The 21,810-nt window shown below is 46.5% G+C and overlaps 1 protein-coding gene across 3 annotated transcripts in view; it reads left to right on the top strand.

Moving 5' to 3' along the window:
* Nucleotides 1–5,288, top strand: part of ETV6 (ETS variant transcription factor 6) — a 133,122-nt gene extending 127,834 nt beyond the window's left edge. For all 3 annotated transcript variants that reach the window (XM_057426652.1, XM_057426641.1, XM_057426633.1), the window contains 2 exons: nucleotides 1,175–1,275; nucleotides 4,838–5,288. In XM_057426652.1, coding sequence (XP_057282635.1) covers nucleotides 1,175–1,275; nucleotides 4,838–4,943 — 207 coding nt within the window. In that variant the 3' untranslated portion in view covers nucleotides 4,944–5,288. The remainder of the gene's footprint in view (nucleotides 1–1,174; nucleotides 1,276–4,837) is intronic.
* Nucleotides 5,289–21,810: the final 16,522 nt, after the last annotated feature.

Genomic DNA, 21,810 nt, shown 5'->3' with positions numbered 1-21,810 from the left:
GCTGTGTGTCTAAAACTGAAGCTGCATGAGCCACTTGGGAAACACAGTGGCTTTTTAGTATGTAAGAAATGGAAAAAGCACACATGGTATTTCAGGGGGCTTCCCAATGAGCAGAACCTAGATTTTGCCAGACAAACAGCTTTTTATGTGGCCTCCCTTAGCAGAGTTGATGGCCAAGGCAAGCAGAGGTCTGCTCTTAGGTGACATTTTAGACATGGCAGATCAGTCTCATTTAATAAATCCAGTTCAACACTACAGTCTTCTGCCTGATCTTGGACTGTGCCAAGCCAAACTCCTAACATGGAGGCTCACAGAGCAAAAGCATGCTTCTACTAGTTTGGCATGTTTTGCCCATGGCAAGGCGGCTGCTTAATACTCGTGCAATCATGGCTTTGCCGGTATAGTTGTCTCTCTGATGGAAGTTTTTTTGCCAGCATAGTAACCAGTGCTTGTTGTACCAGAAAAATGCTCTTCATGTAGACATAGCCTAAGGGACTGATCCTGCTATTCCAAGTCAGTACTATGGGGGCTGCCCACACTGCCAGTGCCTTGTGACACTCAGTGCTCTGACTATGACATTCGGGTCAGCAGTTCCCAAAATGAAGGGGAGGCTCTGTATAGAAGCAGATGTACAACCTAATGGGCTTCTTAATTTACACCCATATAACATGAGAAGTAGTCTCTCTATCTCCACAGTGCTCTGTAAGCATTAACTAGTTAATGGAGGGGAATCCCAGAGGAACAGAGCTCTTGGCAGGGATTGCTGACAGATTCAGTCTATTAGCCACTGTTCTTATGCTTTTACAAAAGGTGGTTTTCATTAAGAACAAGCCTGTCACGTCCCACTTGGCATCAGCATCTCCCTCCATCTAATGGCTCCTCTTGTGGTTGACGAAGCCTTTTGTTATCTGTGATCCAAGAAACTAGAAAAAAATCACTTGGAATTTTTGTTTTTTCCTTGGTTAAATTGCCCTCAATGAAAAGAGACCCATAAAAATCTGGTGATGAGGGCTGGAGGGGCAGGATGGGCCTGCAAAGGAGAGGAACATGTAATTTCTTGAACTCACTTGGTTACTTTAGCTAGCTGTGATAGTTCTGCAAGTCCTTTTGGGGCTTAGGAAGATTTCAGTGAATCATCTCACCACATTTTTCCTTTTTCTCTTGAAAAAAACAGAACAGAACAAATATGACTTACGAGAAAATGTCCAGAGCCCTGCGCCACTACTACAAACTAAATATTATCCGGAAGGAGCCAGGACAAAGGCTTTTGTTCAGGTAATCTTTTCTTTGCCTTGTCTTTCTACAGGCGATTAGTTTTTGAAGATGGAGAATGGAATTGTGTGTGGGATACTTCATCGCCACAGCTATAACACAGGTGACAATGGGCATACATTTGTAAAAGCTGTCTAAACCAGTGCTTCCCAGCTTTCAAGGCAACTGCACCAATTTACAGAAATATGAGCCTCTTTCAATGATCAGTGGAGTCAATAGAAGTCTTTTCACTTGCTTCAAGCAGGCTGTGCCATTGTTTAAGACCTTAGCTAAATGATTAATGATCTCAGCCGAACTGCTGGAAAAGCCACTCCAAACTGACTTCTCAAACACAGCTGGTGGTGAAAGCTAAGCAGCCATCAGGCATTTCCTCAAGTGCTTTGGCATCACAGAAGAGAAGTGCTGATGACCATGTCTTCAGCAGTGCTGCCTACAAGGAAGAGAGGGACCTGTAGGAGCTGTTGATAAAACCTAACACATTGGATGGGATGATACAACCAAGAATTTAGGATGTAATGTCTGAAACAGCAATAAAGCAGGAAGTTACTTGTACAAACTTGAGTGTGGCTGGCAGAGAGTGAGAGCACTCCAGTTCTCCTCATACAAGACCAACGAGTCCTGATGCGTATGTCTGACCCAAGGAGCACTGAACTCAGACCAAAGACTTAGATGCCATCAAAGTCACTGCTTTGATGTCAGTGGTCTGAAGCTAGTAATGTGCTTAGAAATGGAATTGATAGGAAGACAGTCTGTTTTCTTAAATAGCTAACAGGACTGCATGAACACTCAAACTATCTACAGCTGAAAAGGTTTCTGTGAATGTCTTGTTTATGATGTCAGCTCTTAGAAGGAGATTTAGATGGGGAAAGGAGAGTGAAGGGAAGAACGAATCACAGGCAAAATCAACTGCATGATATTTTTGTGGAAAGTTAAAACAAGGTTGCTCCATCAGCAGCAGTACCAAGGGAACCTGTATCGCTATGGCCTTATGTGAAGACTCTGCTGCCCTGGGGGAATTCTGTGATGCTGAACAGCGAATGTGCTTATCTTGGAGCCTGTCCTCCAGTAAGGGCACAAACAAAACAGGAGTCTTCTCAACCAGGCTGCCTATTTTCTGAAAACTGTAGAAACTTAATACCCTTGGAGACCTCAGTTCCTCTGTCAGGCTTGCCCAAAATTGACCAACAAATTCAAAGGTCACCAGGGAGCATAAAACATGAGCATATAAACCTCATTTCCTTCAGAAACTGGAAAAAAAACAACAAAGCATTTTTTGCACAATTCCCAATAAAAACGTTTTGATGTTGTTTTCTTAGACCTATTTATATCTGAAGAGAAAAAGAAGAACAGCTGCAAAAAATCAAGCCATTAATATGTCTTCCTTGGCTATTTCTCACAAGCATAGAAATAATAGGAAATATGTCTACAAGTAACATGAAGACAGTTCTCTTATGCAGATATCTGTACAGAGCTGTAAGTAAAATGGGGTTAGAGAAGGATTTCTAATAGTTTGCCTGAGTGTCGTCTTCAACAGAAGATGTCACAGGTACTGTTTCTGCATTAGCTTGTCGTTCGGGGTTGATTTTTTAGATTTTAATCAAATGCTATTACAAATACTTTGAGTTCCTTGACATGATTTAAAACACAGACCAGAAAGGATACCTGAAGCACACCAGCCCATTTCCCACATGGTTTAGGAAGCAGAGCAGACAGAAGGTAGGGAGGGCAGTGGAATCACTCTCTGTTTCAATTTCCTCCTCCTGCAGGATCAACAAGACAAGCCCAGGGTTTAAATCAGGGCACAGTCTGGCCCGTAGGCTTTGGTGCATTTTCACTGTGTAGCCAGGGACTGATTCACCACTTGTGTATGCTCGCTTTTGACCACGGTAACACCATTTATATCAGCAGCGTTCTTCCAGCATACAAATGGGAGTGACACAGCAGTGAGTCACAGCCCTCTTTTCTTTTTTTTTTTCCCCTAAATGCATATGTGCACATGGTTTCCAAAATTAGAAGGGGTGGCAAAAGGTTAGTTCCAGGCTGTGCTATGCATTTGCTGGGAGACTTCAGATTCTTCAGTCAGAGAGCCTTCAGCTTTATAAACTCAGAGGCAGAAGAGGAGGCAAGTCTTGCCCACAAGCTTCAGCAGTGATTTCTGGGTCAATGATAGTAACAAAGCTCCTGTCAGTTCGTTTTGTTTTCACTGGGGCAAGGGTACCGAGCATATCATCAACCTGAAATAAAATCAGCTCCTCTGATTAACACATTTTGTACTGCTGGATGTTAGCCAGTGCATCGTTAATGGAAGACTGTGAAATTTTGTAACACGTCCAGCATAAACATCTTTCATCCTAATTTCTCCAGAAGTACTTATGAGTTAGGAAAGTGATTTGTGTTTAAACTAGGATTTCATCCTTCCTGTGCCACACTCTCTTCCTATGCTATTAAATTCAGAAAGAAAAAGCAGAGCTTTTCCGTGCTATCTCTGTACAGTAGTACACAAAAGCATCCTGGCAAAGATCAGGACTGCAGACTTGATCTGCAGGCTGGTGGATGTCCTTTCCCATTTCCTACTGCTGTCATGCCTCCCCAGAGGCAGTTTCTGTTTCTAGCCCCATGCAGGCTCACTGCATCAAGACATTAGTGCTAGGAGCCATGGCATTCATTTACAGAGGATGCTGCTTCATTATAATTAGGCTTGCTACAATCACACAGGAAGAGACTATCTTTGCTCACAGTTCCCTAGCCCAAAAGGTTTTTCTTTCAGGGCTTTTTCCATTTCCCAGAACTTGTTCTGACTTGGTCCTTGGCTTTTTCCACCCCCAGTCCTTTGGTGTTTCATATTCTCTTCAGTCACCTACACAGAAGATAGCACAAACCAGTAGCCCTCTGCTTCTCCACACCTTGCAAGTGCTTTTGCTGTGAAATATGCTGGCCATAAAGGTCTTGAATGGTCTGTCTCCAGACACTGTAAATGAGTGTAGCTGTGGCATGCTAGCATCTTGAACAACAACAGCAGACAATACAAGGGAGAAAAAGGAAATACCATTTTTTTTTAAAGGACTGTGGGGTTTGGTTCGAATTTTCAAGGAGCAGGGGTAAATGCATGTGAAGTTTTTGGTTTCCTTTCAAGGTGCAGAGGAGGGAAGACACCAGTGGGCTGGGGAGACGCTGGGAAATACTCAGGACTATTCATCAGAGACTGTATTGGTAGGAGGAGGGGCAATGAGTTCTAACTTAAACAGGGAAGAATTAGGTTAGGTATAAGGAAGAAGTCCTTCCCTGTGAGGGTGGTGAGGCACTGGCCCAGGTTGCCCAAAGAAGCTGTGGCTGCCCCATCCCTGGCAGTGTTCAAGGCCAAGTTGGACGGGGCTTTGAGCAACCTGGTCTAGTGTGAGGTGTTCCTGCCCGTGGCAGGGGGGTGGAACTGGATGAGCTTTAATGTTCTTTCCAATACAAACCATTCTGTGATTCTGGGAGCTGTAGAGATGTAGATGTTCATCAACATCTTGATGAACGTAAAAACTGAGACCACTGGGAAATCACACATTTCTGTGTTTTGCAGGTTCATGAAGACCCCAGATGAGATTATGAGTGGCCGAACAGACCGCCTTGAGCACCTTGAATCCCAGGAACTGGATGAACAAATATACCAAGAAGATGAGTGCTGAAGGGAACTGGTGCACCGCCTCTGTGGGTCTGTGGGAGAAACATCTGCCCGGATGGCTGGCACTGTTTGGGAGGCGAAGCAACAACACAGAAGCAGTACTCGGGGTCGCCGCTTAGCTTGAAGATCATGCAGGACCTGAAGCACCTTAACAAAACAAACTAGCAGGCTGAAGTGGTGCTGGCAGAAAAGTAAAGGGGAGAAAGCCTGGACTTACGCACTACTTCACTGTTCCTACAACGTCTCCCTTGAGTTCTTTCTTTCCTTTTGGTTTGTTTCAGTTTTGGTTTTTTTTTTTTGTTGTTGTTTTTTTCCCTAATAAACATGCAGTTTGACTTTCCTTATCTCACATAGGACAAGACGTCAGATTATGCTTTTTGTTTTTTAGAAGGCTTTCCTATGGAAATAGAGTGCTCTTATTTTCTGTGCAAGTCCCATGACATAACACAGCGTAAAACAACAGCAACACAAGAAGGGATTTGCTCAAGGGTTCCAGTTTGCTTGGATCAATTTACATGTGCTGCCACTGGGAAATGTGTTGAAGCTACCAAAAAAATTTACCATACATACCTGTCCAATGAAGAGGAGTCACCCTTCATGTGTAGGCTGGGATATCATCCCAGCATAGCTTGGGCTCATGAGCTTTGCGAGTGGCTATTAACTGCTGGAATATGGACCAAAACCAATCACCTAAGTGCTCCGGGGAGGAGAGAAATAAATGTGACAAACCTCTGCAACAGACTGATGTTGACATTTTCCTTCCCTCTAGCAAGGAAGTGATAGAATGGAGCGGGGGGAGGGAGAGCAGGGACAAATACATATATATATATGTATGTATATAAGCATTTCATATATATATGTATATATATGTAACCCCTACAATATTGACAATATATCCACAATGCAGAAATTCAGCTCAATGCTTTCTATAAAAAAGAAAAGGCTGGAGCTTCTGTAGTTACAAAAGGGAGGGGTGTTTCTCATATCTGCTAGCAATTTTGGAGTGAAAGGTGAAGGACTGTTCCTTACATGGTAGGGAGAAGGCAAAGGGACCCATAACATGGTTTGTGTTACTCAGAAACCTCTTCAGGGTCATTTTGCGCTGCTGGAGAGGTAGGTGATACACCAATCTGAAAACTGATGGTAGGCAACTAGAGACCAAATAGCTGTACTTCTATCTAGTGATTGATTTTGGCTTTGTTTTGGGATTTGTTTTCTTTCATGCATCCCACTACCTTCCCTCACCCCACAGCGCTTCCATCGAGGGAGTTTGTCTCAGCTTGCCCATTTCTGACATGATTTAAAAGCCAAGGCAAAAAGAAACCCTACAGCCATGTTGCTTTCTTGGGTTTTGGTTTTGTTCAGGTTGCAAGGTGCCCCAGTTTTTACACCCCTGATTTGGTTTGCTGCACTGAGGGTGATTTGCATGAGGCAAGGAGCTGTGCCTAATTTGGTCACAGGAAGCTCAGCAGTCCTTGATGCTCAATACTAGAGAAACTACTGGGTTTTCTCATTTCACATTGCTTGAATCACTGTGACAGGAAAGTCTGTGTTGTCCGGCGATCTGTTGTCAGTGGTCCTTTTAATGGAAGGAAGATGTAGCAGCAGAAGTGATGCTTGCAAAGAGAGAAGATGTGTAGAGAAACTGTAGGAACCACATGGTGTCTGGAAAAAAGCACATCCATACCAGGCCATTAAAACCAGAAGGCTTCTTTTATGGGAATGCACATACTAGACATGGAAAAAAAAAAATCAATGGGCTAATCTAATCCATTCTAAACCAAAAAGCAATGTACATTCCCATAACAGAGCCTTTATCAGTTATTAAACCAACACGACATTTGATCTCACCATGTGTTTAACAAGAGGGTTTATCCAGGAAAAAATGGCACTGAGCAATGAGTAGTGTCCCCAGTGTTTAAATACAGATAGTCCAGTCTCACAGGAGACTTAATACTGAGTCACAGGTCATATAAGGAACAGCTTTGTTAAGGATGTAGATAGGCATCATATGAGGAGAGATTTCTCCGAGTGAGTATCTGATGAGGAAGGATAGGATGTACATCTCTCCATCAGCCTTTCCCAGCCACTTTTCCCTTAAATCGCAGTCCGTATGTTCCAAGTCACGGTACACCATGTACTTGACTTTTTCTGCCTCAAGAAAAGATGTGGGAATGTGTATCAGAAACATGGGTGGACCTGATACCTGTCTCTGTTGTGACTGAAGTCGTTGGAGCTCGTGAAGTGTGAGATTGGGAAGCACTGAGGGACTTCAGCGGTCACAGATCCGAAGCTAAAGGTCCCTTGAAACCAAGGAATTACTCTGCCCCAGGCTTAAGGGCACCCAAGTTGTGGCCATGTCCTGGGAGCTGTGGTGGAGAAGGTGTGGTGAAGAGGTGAATATGAATGACAGATGAAGTGTGATTGGGTGTCAGTGCAAGGAAATACCCTTTACTGCTGTGGTCTTGACAGCTGCGTGACTGCATTAATTTATTGTGGCTGCTGCAGCTACTGCTGAGATGGTGAGAACTAAAAAAGGTGACAAGACCTATATAAAGTGCTCTCATGAGCCGCAGGTTTGTGTCACTGCTGCAGTGACACTGCGAAATACAATGAGGGGCAATCCACCAGTATAAGCCCATCTGCTCACTGTGTATGCTATCAAAGTTCATCCTCAGCACTGGGTAAGATAGGAAAAAAGCAAGGAATCCTGAAATCACATATGTTATACCATAGGGAAATTTTCTAGGAGGAATTTTGTAGAAGAAATATTCACCTTTACCAAAAATGCAGTCACTGCCACCTGCAGAGTCTAAGGGGAGAAAAAAGTGGTGGTGGTTGAAACTCTGAGTTCACACATAAAGGACATCTTAAGACAACTTCTTCTCCATCACAACCAGAGAGTTCTCTCAAGGCTGACGCTTGTTGGAATGAAAATAGCCTTCGAACCTGGAGCAGGCAGATCCCACAGAGGATCTTCTGGCTGGTGCTGTCCCCTGCCTCCTGCCAGGCCTGCACCGAGTGCCCAGAACTGCAGGGGCCTGGGACCTGTTGTGGGAGCTTCAGGAGTTCAATTGCTCTCGGGTGTTGGAAGCAAGGGTATCAGATATGACTAAAACAAGACAATAACATCAGGATAGAGCAGCTGTAGTAGACAGATTCCCATCTACCTCACATCCCAGTGGGAGATATGTGGAGTGCAAACACAGAATTGATGTACTAAGCTAAAGGAACACCTGGCTATCTGGACTAGCAATGGTAACGCTGTCTTACCACCAACCCTGACACCCCTCTTCCCTCCCCAGTGTCTGATATCTCAGTGTAGAATTTGCCAGCAGCAAAGCAACCAAATTTTCTGCCTTTGCCACCAAAACAGGTGGGGAAAGGAGAGTCTCGTACTTGGAGATATGCAAAAGCCCTCCAGCAATGGTCCTGGGCAACTGGCCCTGCTTGAGCAGGGGGTTGGACCAGATGACCTCCAGAAGTCCCTGCCAACCTCAACACCCAGCTAAAGATCTTCACAGTGTGCAGTTAGGTGGGACCTTCATTGCCATCATCTTGCTGCAAGTCTGAACAAGCCACAAGGCCAGTCAGGCAGGACATGCTGCAGTTCCTCACACAGCAGGACATGCTCTTGATGGCAGGGCGGTTGGAACTAGTTGATCTTAAGGTCCTTTCCAACCCTAAGTATTCTATGGTTCTATGATTGTATGACTCCATGACTCTATGACTTTAGTTTGAAACCTGTTGCCTCTGTATCCAAAGAACACTACTGGAGCCCTGCCTGTGAACACTAAGTTGCTGCCACCATCCTCAGGTTTCAGACTCAACGCATGCATCCTTTACATCTCCTTGTCAGGCTGCACCCATGTGCAAATCCAGAACGCAGCAGTTTGAGGTCTTCTTTTTTTAATAAACTCCTAGTCTGTTTTCATTGATGATGGCTTTTTTGGTTTTCTTAAGGTGTGGGGCTGAGGGACTGAATCGAATGTAACAAAACAAAAATAAAACAACAAAAAAAGCCTATTCTCAGGGCCAGTGAGTTGCAAATAATTTTTAAAATGCCTGTAATTACATCATCTCAATAAAAAAAATTTAATATAAAACTGGGAATGCCAAATTTTGTTGGTGCAGTCATTGCTATAAGGTCGTTCTTTTTAAAAACTAAGGTACCCATGCATCGACAGCACAACAGCAGCAGTTTTCTATTAGGAAAAGAAACCTGCAGGCTTCCCATGCCCAAACAGCTATGAGCAGTGCATGGATCTTTACTGGGATACGTTGTTTAGAGAAGGTAAGGCTGGAGTATTTATTTTGCTGCCTGCCCTGCAAGATGAGCAGAGCCCCCAGAAGGGCCTAGATGGGTGTACCTGGTTCTCCTTTCTCTTGGAGAGGACACAGAGGAAAAAACAAACAAAAATGAGGTGGTGTGATGACTGTTGCATCATCTTTATCCTGCTAAGGAGGCCAGGTCAAGGAGTTTGATGTATTCATAGTACTCTGCAAACCAGTGCAGAAAACCTGCCATTAATGCTTTGTCTTTCCAGCACAGGGGAGGGCTTTATTTTCCTGTCTTCCCCCCTAACAGGCAAGGCACGGAGATGTGGTGGGTGCCACCACGTGCTGGGTGTTAGGGTACAGCAAGGTGAGGCAGCACAAACTGCTTGCTGCTGTCCATCACTCCATACAGCAGCCCTTGTCTGCTGCACGTTGGGATTATTTGTGCTTATAGTATGGTAGTATGGTGCTGCTCTAGAGAAGTGCCACCAAACGCCATGTCAAACACACCTGGTCAGCACCACACTAATGCTCTCTGGTAGGAACAGTTTGTGGCAGGTTAAATTGTTTGGATCCCAGCTATGGCTCAGGGTGACCCCATGATAACCTGTAGGTTATCTGTGATCTGTGGGTTATCCACTCAGCTGCTCCTTACTTGGTATTTGTTCTTGGTTTTCTTTCACTGTTGTTTTTAAACCACAAGGCAAAGGTGTAAGCACAAAACAAACCCCTCTCTGAACCAAGACATCAAGCAAGAAGGAAACAAAGTGTGTTGCTCCATAATTCAGTACCTCCAGGCCATTTCCCTTCATTTTAGAAGAGGAAGTAGACGTATTCCACACCCTCTCCCAGCTTTCTGTGCACTCTGAACAATAGCAAACGCTGCAGGTTGAAGGCATATGGAGGCAGTTCTTGGTGATTTTGGCTATTGCTCAGGTGAGGTCTTGAGTCCAGAGAGACATTGGAGAACACCCTTTGGAGTCTGCAGGCCCGGCAGTGCATGCCCAATACATCTTCCCCGCCCATTTCCAAGTTTAACTCAGCTGTAAAGCAAAGCTACCACAGGCCAACATCAGCGTGTGGATCATGGGTGATGCAAACATTGGCAGACTGCGGCTGACACAGGCATGACGGTGCACGCTCCCCAGTGCTGACCAGGAAAGATTTTGCACTGGTGTCAAGGAGGACCTCAGTACCCATGCACCCGCGGGACGCAGAGAGGTTGCGGGTGAGGTGCTGACAGCAGCAGGTTTTAGCTATGTAGAAAAACATTTAAAGTAATACTTAGCAGAAAGGTTTCCACTTGTCCCAGGTGAGGCTCCACCTGTGAAGCATGAGCAAACAGGCACGTGCTTTATTCCCCTCAAAGACTTCCACTGATTCAGACAATTTTGGACTTCAGTTTGAAACCCAAGCAGCTTCCAAGCAATACAGAAAGATCCACCAACGAAAGGTGTGAGGGCACAAGATGAGAGAGGACGCACTACCACAGCACAAAGCCAAAACCCAAGCCTGCTTCATTAATCACCTGAAAGAAAGGATGGTGCGTCCATGCAAATATTCTAATAGCATAGAATTATGGTGAATCTACCGCAGGTCAGCTCTCTCCATATTGGATTCCCGTGCGTCCAGGATCTACCAGCTACCCTGGATTCATCGTGGGCACCCCCTGCCCAGTTTTGCTGCAGAGAACAGCATCCCTTCTCAGCCCATGCAAAACTGCAAGTCATGCCAAATTATACCCAGGCAATGCTGCAGAATAAGCTTCCCAGCACCTACTTCCAAAAGAGGCAAGGAAGTGAGGTGCCAAGAAATCAACACCAGAGCAGCTGGCAGTCCAGCACAAAAACATAAGACGGGACTGTGCCCAGTGGTGAACAAAATCACATTCGATGTGTTCTTACCTGTTTTTCCCAACCAACTCAAAAGTCACATGTCCTGTTGCAGCCAAGGCGGAAAAAGAGGGGCAAGAGCCTGTCTTACCACCTTCACATCCCCAGTCCGCTCACCTTGCTGCCTTAAGAAAAGGGGAGTGGGATGTGGATGCTCAGCAGTGGATATACGTCAGTGTCCCATGCACAGCCGTGTGTGGGGACCTGCCTTATGCCAGCCCCCTGGTGCAGCCCAAGCTAGTTCCAGTGGTGTCAATGTCACCAGTGAAGAAAACAGCCTTTTTCCTCTGCCCCTATGGCAGTGATGTTGTATTCCTGCTGCAACAGCCTTCATTTGCTTAAAAGGACAACATTAATGGTGCTTAATGACTGTCTTTCATGGCAGATCATCACAAGCCAGGCAACCTCTTTGCTTATTGACCAGCTCTTCTACCCATTGTGTGCCCTGGTTAGATTGCCCCTTACTCGGCTTATGTTGTGTGTAACGGCTCACTCTGCAGGACCCAAATTTCTTCTTGTGATTCTTGACAGGCTGAGGCCAGATAAACATACAAATGGGAGGAAAAATAACCTGGCAACTGCTGTAGAGAATTGGAGCAGTGCACACATCTGCTTCAATGCTCTCCATTTGTCAGCAAAAGTAAGTGGGTGCATCACTGCCAGCCTCAGTAGAACATCAGTATGTTCCAGCACAGGAACCACTTTAATGGTCTGCAGCCCCTCTTTCTGTTACTGCCCTGGGATGGCTCCCACAAGCTACCACCAACATTTCGGGGCAACAACGAAAACGCAGTGCCCTCCCATAAGACAATAGTGGTCGTTATGACCGATATGATCGGTTGTAAAACCTGCAGGGACGCATCAATCTTTCTGTCTCCTGTGAACACCTGTGCATAAAGTTTCTCAGCATCTCAAAGCGCTGGAGAACAGCCACAACAGGAAGAATGTAACTGTTCAGGAATTAGAATTGATCTCCTGCCTCCTGATAAACACTGTTAGCCTGGGGTTGTTGACTGCAAGCCAAGCTCTGCTAAATGGACAGAGTTTTCCAGTCAGTCCTTCCTGGTGTTTGACAAGGTAAAGGGAAGGAACTGGAGTGAAGACAGCTCGAACAAAACAGGTATTGTTTCCTGTGGGCTTGATAAAGATGTGAGCACATGACTCATCAGAAGAAAGTGAGGAAAAGAATCAGGGATGGCATGAAAGCTGAGGGAAATAAAGAGTTGGTTCTGATGATCATGGAGATGAAAGCTGGGAGTGTTCACCACATGCCTTCCCAAGGGCAGGGCCAAGGTCAGTAACTTTCACTTGGCTGATGCATGCTTGCAGTATACGAGCCAGCTTCTATTCAAAGACCTGCAGAATGAGGTCTCCACCTCCTCTGTACCAAAGGTCAATCACCCCTTCCGTTAAATCTGTTCCTTCCTTTCCATTTCACTGTAGCATAATTCTACTTCCAGTCACTAGCTCTCCTTACGCTTTTCCACCCTGAATTCTGCACACTGTAGTGTCCCACCCATACACAAGACCCTTACTGACTGCAATCAGTGCAACTCATACTCCGTTTTATTCCAACTAAACAAGCAGGATGCAAGGGAGGAACTGAAGCTCCGCTGTACAACAGCTTCCTGGAGTGGCTACTCCTGGCTCGGGAGCTACAGGATGGAGCCACACTTGTATCTTGGGGTGCTGTCTGGGCTGCTCCAGCAGGAAAGGCTCCAGAGAACCCATCAATCTTTTGTGAATGGCTGATGCAAAACAGAAAGGGGAAAGGGAGAAACGCGCATTCATGTGCCATTTTGGTCCCATGAGACCCCAAGTAACCCAACAATCATGTTTCTTCCAACACTCTAGCTAGGGTGAGAGGTTTTCTCCCCACCTGAGAACAACCCTGGGGAAATTGCCTGCAAATAGAGTAACAAATACATCAGGAAGAGAGCTGAATGTTCCCAGTGTTGGTGAATGCTCCTGGGAACACACTGTCTCACAGACGAAGGTTTCTTTCTCTTCACATGCCTCCCTGGCTCACATCCCAGCTGTTTCCTAAAAATTCAGTGGAATCAGCAAGCAAGAATAATTAACAGACAACCAAATTTCACATGGCCCATTCAATGCACGTTGTCCAACCCACTGCTGAAATTTCCTTAACATTACACAGAACAGCAGCAAAATGGGCCAGACAGATCTGCAGATCCACCATCACAATTCCATGCACGAAGTGACAGCTTTGCTCTGCTAAAGCCAATGGAAATCAGGGCTGTACCAAATCTGTGCAACACAGAGATCTGAGCAGTGTCCACCAGGAGAAATTAAGGGTTTGCTAGAGAAATAAAACTTAACCCCCACAGCAACCTCCTCAACCAAGCCAATTCCCATCTGGGAGTGAAAGCCGTAACAATTTGTTTTCATGGCACTTTGCAGAGACCTGGATTCAGTGCTGGCATCCATCAGCTCCCAACACAGTCAAACTGACAGCACAAAATCAGCTTCAGACCCAGGACTTAGGTGTCCAGGGCTGTCAAGTTCTGTGTTTTCCAGTAAGAAGAGTTTCTTTAGAAATGTTTTCACACCAGGAGATAAGTCTGGTGTACAGAAAAAAACCATAAGATTAAGCCAAGTCCATCTCAAGACATAAGAACACATGGCCCAGTTTCCAAAAGGACTGATTAACCCACAGTTTTCACTGGAATCAACAGAAAACTGCTTGTTTTGCATTTGGAAGTCGGACTGCTCCTTTAGGCTCCTACATCCATTGATTATTTATGCACATCATGAAGACTACCTTGCATTACTCTTTCTCAGCAGCTCAGATCTAGCAGCATTGCAGAGTTTTCCTTGCCAAATGTCAAGGCTTCACCATGTCCACATGGTCAGGCAGCCTCTTTGCTGCCCTTCATCCCGTCTTTGCAGGAGCCTGGCTAAGGGAGTAGTGCTCAGCAGTGGACAAGGGATTGGGATAACAACACCCCTTGGAAAACTTCAGTGCAAGGGCTGGTCTCCATGGAGCAAAGGCAGGAGCAAAACATAAGTGCCATTTGAGATACCCAAGACATCTGCATAGGCCTGGTGGGACATGATGGAAACATGCATCTGGTTTCCCAAGTGCTTCTGGTTAGAGAAATGCAGATGACAAAGACACACTAGCAAGGGAGGATAAAGACCTTTTCAATTGACGTTTGAGAGAAGAAATAGTGAACTGCCTTGGAATAAACTTAGCTCTCATGCTCCAGCCCATCAGCAAAAGGTTTGAGGGTCCCCTAAGTACAGCATCCATAGCTGAAATAGAGATACACTGTATGGGAAGGCATGGAGGGAGAGATGCCTGGTCCCTGCTGAAAAGCAAACAACAGAGCACAGCTACAAGTGTGAAAGGCCAATTGCAAAAGGGTAAATATTTATCTGAGAGAATTTCAGAAAGAAGGAAACATTTTTCATCTGGTTGCTAAATTCTTCAGGAAATTATTCATTTTTCCAAGGAAAACATTTTCTTTAAATTCAAAACAACTGTTTTTCTCCCAGCTTTTATTTACAGAAGAAGGGAGAGTTTCAGCTCTGCCCTTTTTCATCCATGCTCCACAAAATGTCAACCACGGTTCACGCCTTGGGTCGGGAAGTCACTTTTCGGAAGGAAAACAAAGAAAAGGAGGTGTTGTGAAGCTCTGCTGAGCAGTGGTGCCTGCTGCTGGGGAGAGGTGGGCAGAGCGGTCCTGTCTGCTTCTCCCCACCTGTGGGTTATTTGTGATGAGCTCATTAGAGCCAAAGGCTGACTGCCAGAAAAGCAAAGGGGAAAACCAATTGAGGGACCTCTTCAAGAGCTGGCTCAGCAGTCCTGGGCAGAAAATAAGCATCTGCTGTCTCTAGTTCCCTCCTACTTTTTCCACCTTGATACTCCTTATGTATGACAGATGCCTCTTGTGGGTCCCAGTCACATGTGGTCTCTGTGCAGTAAGAGGGCAGTTTCCAGTCCACAGAGTAATTGTCCTGTCATCTTTTGCTCTTTCCTCTCTCATTTCATAGCAGCGTTGCCAGCAGCCCTAGGAAGCCACAAAACAACCTCACAGGCCTTGTGCTGTGACTGCGGGCTGGTAACCTGGTCTATTGAGGTAACTATTAACCAAAGATTTCTTTTCTGTCCCTGCAACGAAGGTGGTAAAACACTGGCACAGGTTGCCCAGAGAGGTGGTGGATGTGTCATCCCTGGAGACATTCAAGGCCAGGCTGGATGTGGTTCTGAACAACCTGATGTAGTTTAGGATGACCCTGATCATTGCAGGGAGGTTGGCCTAGATGACCTTTGGAGGTCCCTTAAACCCAAACCATTCTACGATTCTATGATCTTATCCTCCACCATCACTGGTGCTCCACCAAGAGGTGCTACCTCCATCTTCATAGATTATCTTAGCTGCTGCTGTAATAACATGACCCATCAAGCAAACTATTTGGTTGCAATCAAAATCTTATGAATGCTAAAAAAAAACAAAGTTGAATAAAAATCACAGGCCATGGACACAGGCAGGGCTGTTCCTGAGAGCTTAGGCCACCTTTCTCGTGTGTGTAAACTAACAATGTCTTAATGTGCAACCAAATTGAGAACATACCACAGTAAATCCATCTGAATACAGGCATGGATGTTCCAATGGGGGAAAAAAGAGGTGTCAGACCACCAGCAAGCCTGAGTTGTTACAAAGCAGCAGGAGACAACGCGCTGCTTGCAGGAGCAGCTGCAGAAACAAGCAGCACACGCAGCTGCGACTGAGGCTAACAAGGGGAAAGAAAGGACAACATGACAGAGAACCAGCTTTCCAGCTCTAACCCAGCCTCTAGAGCAGCCAGAACAACCTGGCTTACCCTAATTGACAGCAAGGAGCCTCCTTCCCACATCATCAGCCACAAATGCTGGTCTGGTAAACCCAGCTCTTCCCACCACCCTCCCAGTGCCAGCACCAGCCATGATGCACACTGACCTAGGCAAAAATAACCTGCAGAGAAAGGAGAGGCTGTTTTTCAGCTGTTTCAGCTCCACGATCCGGCTCACCACCCAACTGTACAAGCAGCATTGCTGCTGCAAGATGGACAGTGGGAACATGCAACCTGTCCTGGGTTCAGCAGTAGCAGTCATTTTTCTCCTTCTTAGTAGCTGGTGCAGTGCTGTGGTTTTGACTTTCAGCCTGTGAACAGCGCTGATAACACTGATCTTTTTAGTTGCTGCTCAGTAATGTTTACTCTGACCAAGGACTTTCTGAGTCTCATGCTCTGCCAGGGAGGAGGGGAAGCCGGGAGGAAGTAGAGACAGGACACCTGACCCAAACTACACAAAGAGGTATTCCATACCACAGCACGTCATGCCCAGTATATAAACTGGGGGCAGTTACCCGGAAGGGCGAGATCATTGCTCGGTCGGGCTGGGTATCGGTTGGCAGGTGGTGAGCGGTTGTATTCTCTTCCCTTGTTATTTCCCTTATCATTCTTATTATTGGTGGTAGCAGCAGTGGTTTGTGTTATACCTTAGTTACTGGGCTGTTCTTATTTCAACCCGTGGGAGTTACATTCTTTCGATTCTTTTCCCCATCCCTCCGGGAACGGGGAGGGGGAGGAAGGGGGGGGAATGAGCGAGGGCTGCGTGGCTGAATCGACAGGCTGGGCTTAAACCACAACACAACCCAAAATGGGGAGAGGAGAAGACTTCAGTCTGCTTAAAGCAATCAGGAAACCACAGCTCAGCCAGATCCCCACTTGGGCCAGCTCTCTGTATCCATACGCTTCCCCTGGAGCTCCATGCTGCCATTTTCTTTCCAGTTTCTGACATACAAACACCCATCGCTCTCCAGCACAGCTCCATAGCAATTCACTTCTGAGCAAACCAGGCTGGAAAGTTGAATTTCTGGGGAATGGCACCATCTTTGCACACTGTAGAACAGCAAAGCTAGTGGCTGTCCTGCTACCTGGGCAGACACAGGCAGCTGGTTGGTGTGCTTCAGGAGAGCCTCATGCACTGGTCTCTGAAAGTTTCAGCTGCAACCCTCACCATTTACTTTCTTGCTTTCAGTTACATCTCCCACAAGTTGTTCTTTGCAGCCATGTGGGAGCAGCCAACAAACCCAATAGGTCTGCTTCAAAAGAGCCTATAGCTCCTCTGTCTGGGCATTAATGCCTTTTGTTGCTGGGCAGAGGAATGAGCGTAGAGCAGAGGAACACCAAAGCCACAAGCAGCAACACAAGGCATTCGCATGGTTCCTGTGGGAAACCCCATCTCCCGTGGCAGGACCCTGCCAGCTTTCACAGGTGGAGCTGCCCCTTCACTCTTCAGGGAACATCCCACCTTGCCAAGTAATGCTGATGCCCTACACTGGTGGTCTCCTGTGGCAAGACCACCCTATATAGGTTGTCTCCCTTGGCAAGAGCACACTACGTGTAGGCTTTAGAAAGAAGCCCTATCCTTTTCAAGATAACAATCCACCAGAGAGTTCACTTCAGTGCAAGTTACATCTGATTATCCAAAACACATCACAGTCTCCCAGCTGCTTCCTTGGCACTGTGACACGCACTTCCAGCACCCTTCGAAAACCAGCCCTTTTGTCTTGGATAAGGAGTTAGCCACAGAAGTAACCACCTCCACAGAAGATTGCTGCAATTCCCAGGCTCTGAAATCCCCAGGATATTCACTTGCCAGCTGCCACCACTATTTTGATCTTCACAGCCTCAGTGAAGATGAGCTGGGGAAGATGATGGGTGTTGCAGTGGGTACTTTCCTAATGTCCCCAGTTGCCCCTGAGCAATTCTGCCTCCTCTTGAACATTTCTGGTCCCTTGCTGCATGGTGAAGTCGAAGAAAAACACCAAGGGGATTTTGGGGGGGTTCAGTTTTGCAGTTTATCATCATGTGAGGAGCTCCCATTGCCACAGCCTCATCCCTCTGCCTCCAGAAATCCCCTAAGTGTAAACAACCAAGTAGTCCTGGCTCCTGCTTCCTCCACTCTGTTTCTTCCCTTCTATGTATCATGTTCATTAGTTTAATTTAACCCTGCAGGGTTTGTAGGGTTTTTTTTCACCTTTGCACAGATATTACACAAGGTGTGCAGACCTCTGCTTGCATTTAGAGTTGACAGCTTCAGTCTCCTCTTCTGAGCCCTACAGAAAAGCACAAGTGCTTGCCAAAGACAAATTGTTTTCACTCCCTGCCCTCCCTCTGCGTGGAGGTGTGAAGGATATTGCAGTAAGTGCTGTACTCCCCACCCACATTTTTTTCTCACTGCCAAACACCAAACACATCAGGAACCATTAAAAGTTTGTTCTTTGTGTGTTGTGTATAGGCTATATATACAGTCTATATATAAAATGCAGAAATGTTTTTCTTCTTAAAAAACAAACCAACCAAAACCCACCTGCTGTGTGATCTCTGGACTAACACTCAGGGGACTGGTTCAGCTGATAAGGTGGGGAGCCCTGTTAGTGGTATAGCTATAGCCTTAGATGCAGAGCTGATCTCCCAGCCATAGGAAAGGAAAAAAAGATGCTCAGGGGCTTCTTATTACATCAAGGAGATAAAGATACCAGGAGAAAGAGGGGTTTGAAAGTTAGAGCTGCACACACTCACTGCAGAAGTGGATTGAGAAAACACAGTCTAGGTCTGCAACTTCTGCTTCTGCCAGAGCTGGCCTGTTGTTCCCCAAAGCACCTTCCCAGGAAGCAGTGCCCTATAACTCAGTGTGATAAACTGGTACAGCAAGCATGGAACCAGATTCACATTAATCAGACACCTGACCCAAGGGGGAACAGCAACATCCATTACCAGCATTGCATGCAGAAGCACAAACTCAGCAGACAGCAGCAGGAGATCCCAGCTAAGATCAGTGTGTGGCACTTATCAGTCAGGTTGAAAGCAGTAAGTGACTGTTCATACCCAGACATTCAGGCAGGTGCAGGCAGTGCAATTCCAAAGCAACATCGCCAACTAGAAGAGGTGCTTCATCTGCGATCTGAGCTGTGTTTTGGGATGTACAGTCCAGACAAAGAAGAGTGCGTGCACAATCCTCCATAAGGAGTTGCAGCAAATATTTCAGTGTAGCTTAATTTTGTTTTATGCAGTCACTGTTTAATGCTGGTTAGTACTCAGGCCTGTCCTGCACACATATACAGAGCGTATGCTAGCTCTCATTGCCACCTTGTCCACATACAGCGGGGCTTCAGTAGAAGTTTCAGCTACTGGTAGCTGCAGAGCTGGAAGTTCATACTGTTGGGGTATAACTGGAGGTAGTAACTCCAGTGGCATAGGACTATGGGCTGGGTGTGGACTGCCAGGGACTGCAAAGGCAGTGGGATGCACTGGCAAGGTCCAGATGGTGCAGCCAGAGAGGCAGTGTTTAGCCCCAGCTCAGCATCCAGGACCCCAGGAGATTTGCATTTGGTGTCCTGACCAAAGCCAGGTTTTGTTCAGGATCAAACACGTACGTGATATCTGTTCTAGAGCCACAGCTGTGATGAGGTGGAGCTGAGCAGGGAAGAAGCTCTCATGGCTGCTCCTGTGCCTCCAGCTTCAGCTTCCAGCCAAAGGCTGAGCCCAGCAGCCTTCACCCCTGAGCTGCTGTGCCTGTGCCAGACCATCCCCTCCTTGCCAAGGGGCCTCCAGGGTCCCGTGCTTCTCCATCACCAGTGCACACCCACCCAGCAGCAGCGGTGGCTCAAGCAAGCAGCAGACACCCATCTATCACAGTGGGTTATCACTTTCTCTCTTCTGACACAATATAAAATGCTGCCCACCTTGCTGCCAGCAACCCTAACCACATCACAAAGGAGGAGGAATCTACAGAAGTATTCAAAACATCTGGATGTTGTGCCACTGCGGCAATTAAATCCATGCTCACTTTCTCACACACCGCCTGGGGGGAAACCGACTGCACAGCAGGGCAGAGGAGGACATGCCATGGTAATCTCAGCTTCCTCAAAGCCCAGCTCCATGTTGCAACCTCTGAAACCATCCTTAGGGCCAAGCCTTGCTCTGCAGCCATCCTCTGGGATGGGCTCCCTCTTTGGATGACAAGTCATTCCAGAAACTCCTCTGTGCCCATGGGGAACTGCAGTGCCGGGGCTGCCTCTCCTCACACCCACATTTAGCTGCTTTTTTTGGAGCCGAGGCGGACCAGGGCTGGGGAAAGGGACCACCCTCCTGGGCATGGCAAATAGGTTTTTTCTTTGAGAGGGCTGTGCCATGACAGGGTCCTCTTTGCTGCTTGGCTGAGCCCCCTACTCCAGCACTATTGCTGCTGTCTCAAGCTGGCACAGGCAGGCAGTGCACCCTGGGTGAGCAAGGACAGCAGAGCAGCTGAGGTGCTTCAAGCAGCCTGCCAGAACAGGTCTGTCAGCTCCTTTCTTCCTTGTGCGCACAGCAGAGCGGTGTTCTCCCAGCCATCCTGCCTGGGGCCAGGGGGTACTTGTGTGCCAGTGGCAACCCTAATGGGAGGTTTCTCATGGATCTGCCTTCCATCAGAAAAAGGGAGTTGGCCACAGCATGACCACGCTGCAGCAATGCCTCAGCTTCGGTGGCATCTTCAAGGATGCAAGGTGGGTTACCACCAGCTCTCTGGGCAGCCCAGGTGTGCTGCCTTGGTCCCTGCTGCTTGCCCTGGCCCAAGGGCCCAGACAGGCTGTCCAATGTCCAGACTTTCCAACCCGCATGCTGCAGGGTTCTGCCTTGAACTGGCCAAAAACACCCACTTGGAAACTCCCTGTCACCAGCACCAATACCCACTTGCATTGCAGAAACACAACAGGAAAGAAACCGCAAATGGGGCGTTTCATTAATTGTATTTCAGTGTCCAATCTTTTCTATCACAGGCACCAAATTTCCAGTGAGGGAGTCAGGGAGAACAGCAACAATGCTCTGAAGCCAGGAAGATATTCCTGCTGAAGGAGCTCCCCAGCACTCTTGCTGCCTGTTACCTGTGAACAAATTGCTAAGCCAACATCTGAACATAGCTTGCATTACCTCCCAGTCTCTCACTCTTAGGCTCCCATTGTTTTCAATGCCTTTGGTCAAGACACATCATAACTCTCTTGATTATCATTTCAGCTGAAGCTTCTAGTTTATTCACAGCCCACCTTTTTGTTCCAGCTGATTTCATTATTTGCTAGAAATGCTCTCTTTGCAGCACGGGTAAGCTTGGCTTCAGATGGATGTGTGGTGCCTAACAAAACAGGGCCCTGCTTACTCACTGGAGTTCCTAGAAGTTCATTCAATAGAAATAAAGAACAATTTGGCAACTTGGCTACCAGGCTACAGGCTGTCAGCCAGTTTACAAACCAGTAACCAACTAGATGAGACTGAAATCCTCTGCCTGGGTTCAGCTGGATGAATTATTTTTGTGACGACTGTATTCTCTGGGAAAATGGCATTTCAGATGCACTGACAAGAACTGCAAGTTCAGGCTGAGTGAAGCAAACAGTTCCAGCTGAAAAAAAAACAGCAGGAAAAAGAATTATAGCATTGAAAAAGTTGAGTCTGGCATACTCCAAAATTATTTCTTCCAGAAACGTCAAATGGAAACTTTTGGACTTGTTCAGGATGGAAATTTTCATTTAAAGGTTGACCTAAATCTCTGAAAGGAAGGTATTAAATAGCAGAGTAAGGAGACTGTGCCACTCTGCATCGTGTGTAGAGTTTCAAGATAATAAGAAATATTTGGGTTACTTTTTTCTAAGAGGGCAA

Source organism: Pezoporus wallicus, unplaced genomic scaffold, assembly GCF_028554395.1.
Source record: "Pezoporus wallicus isolate ANWC-B61680 ecotype Strahan unplaced genomic scaffold, APGP_CSIRO_Pwel_v1 scaffold_3294, whole genome shotgun sequence".
NCBI classification, from domain to species: Eukaryota; Metazoa; Chordata; class Aves; order Psittaciformes; family Psittacidae; genus Pezoporus; species Pezoporus wallicus.
Note: the sequence above shows the minus strand (reverse complement) of the source record. Positions and strands in the feature narration are given on the sequence as shown.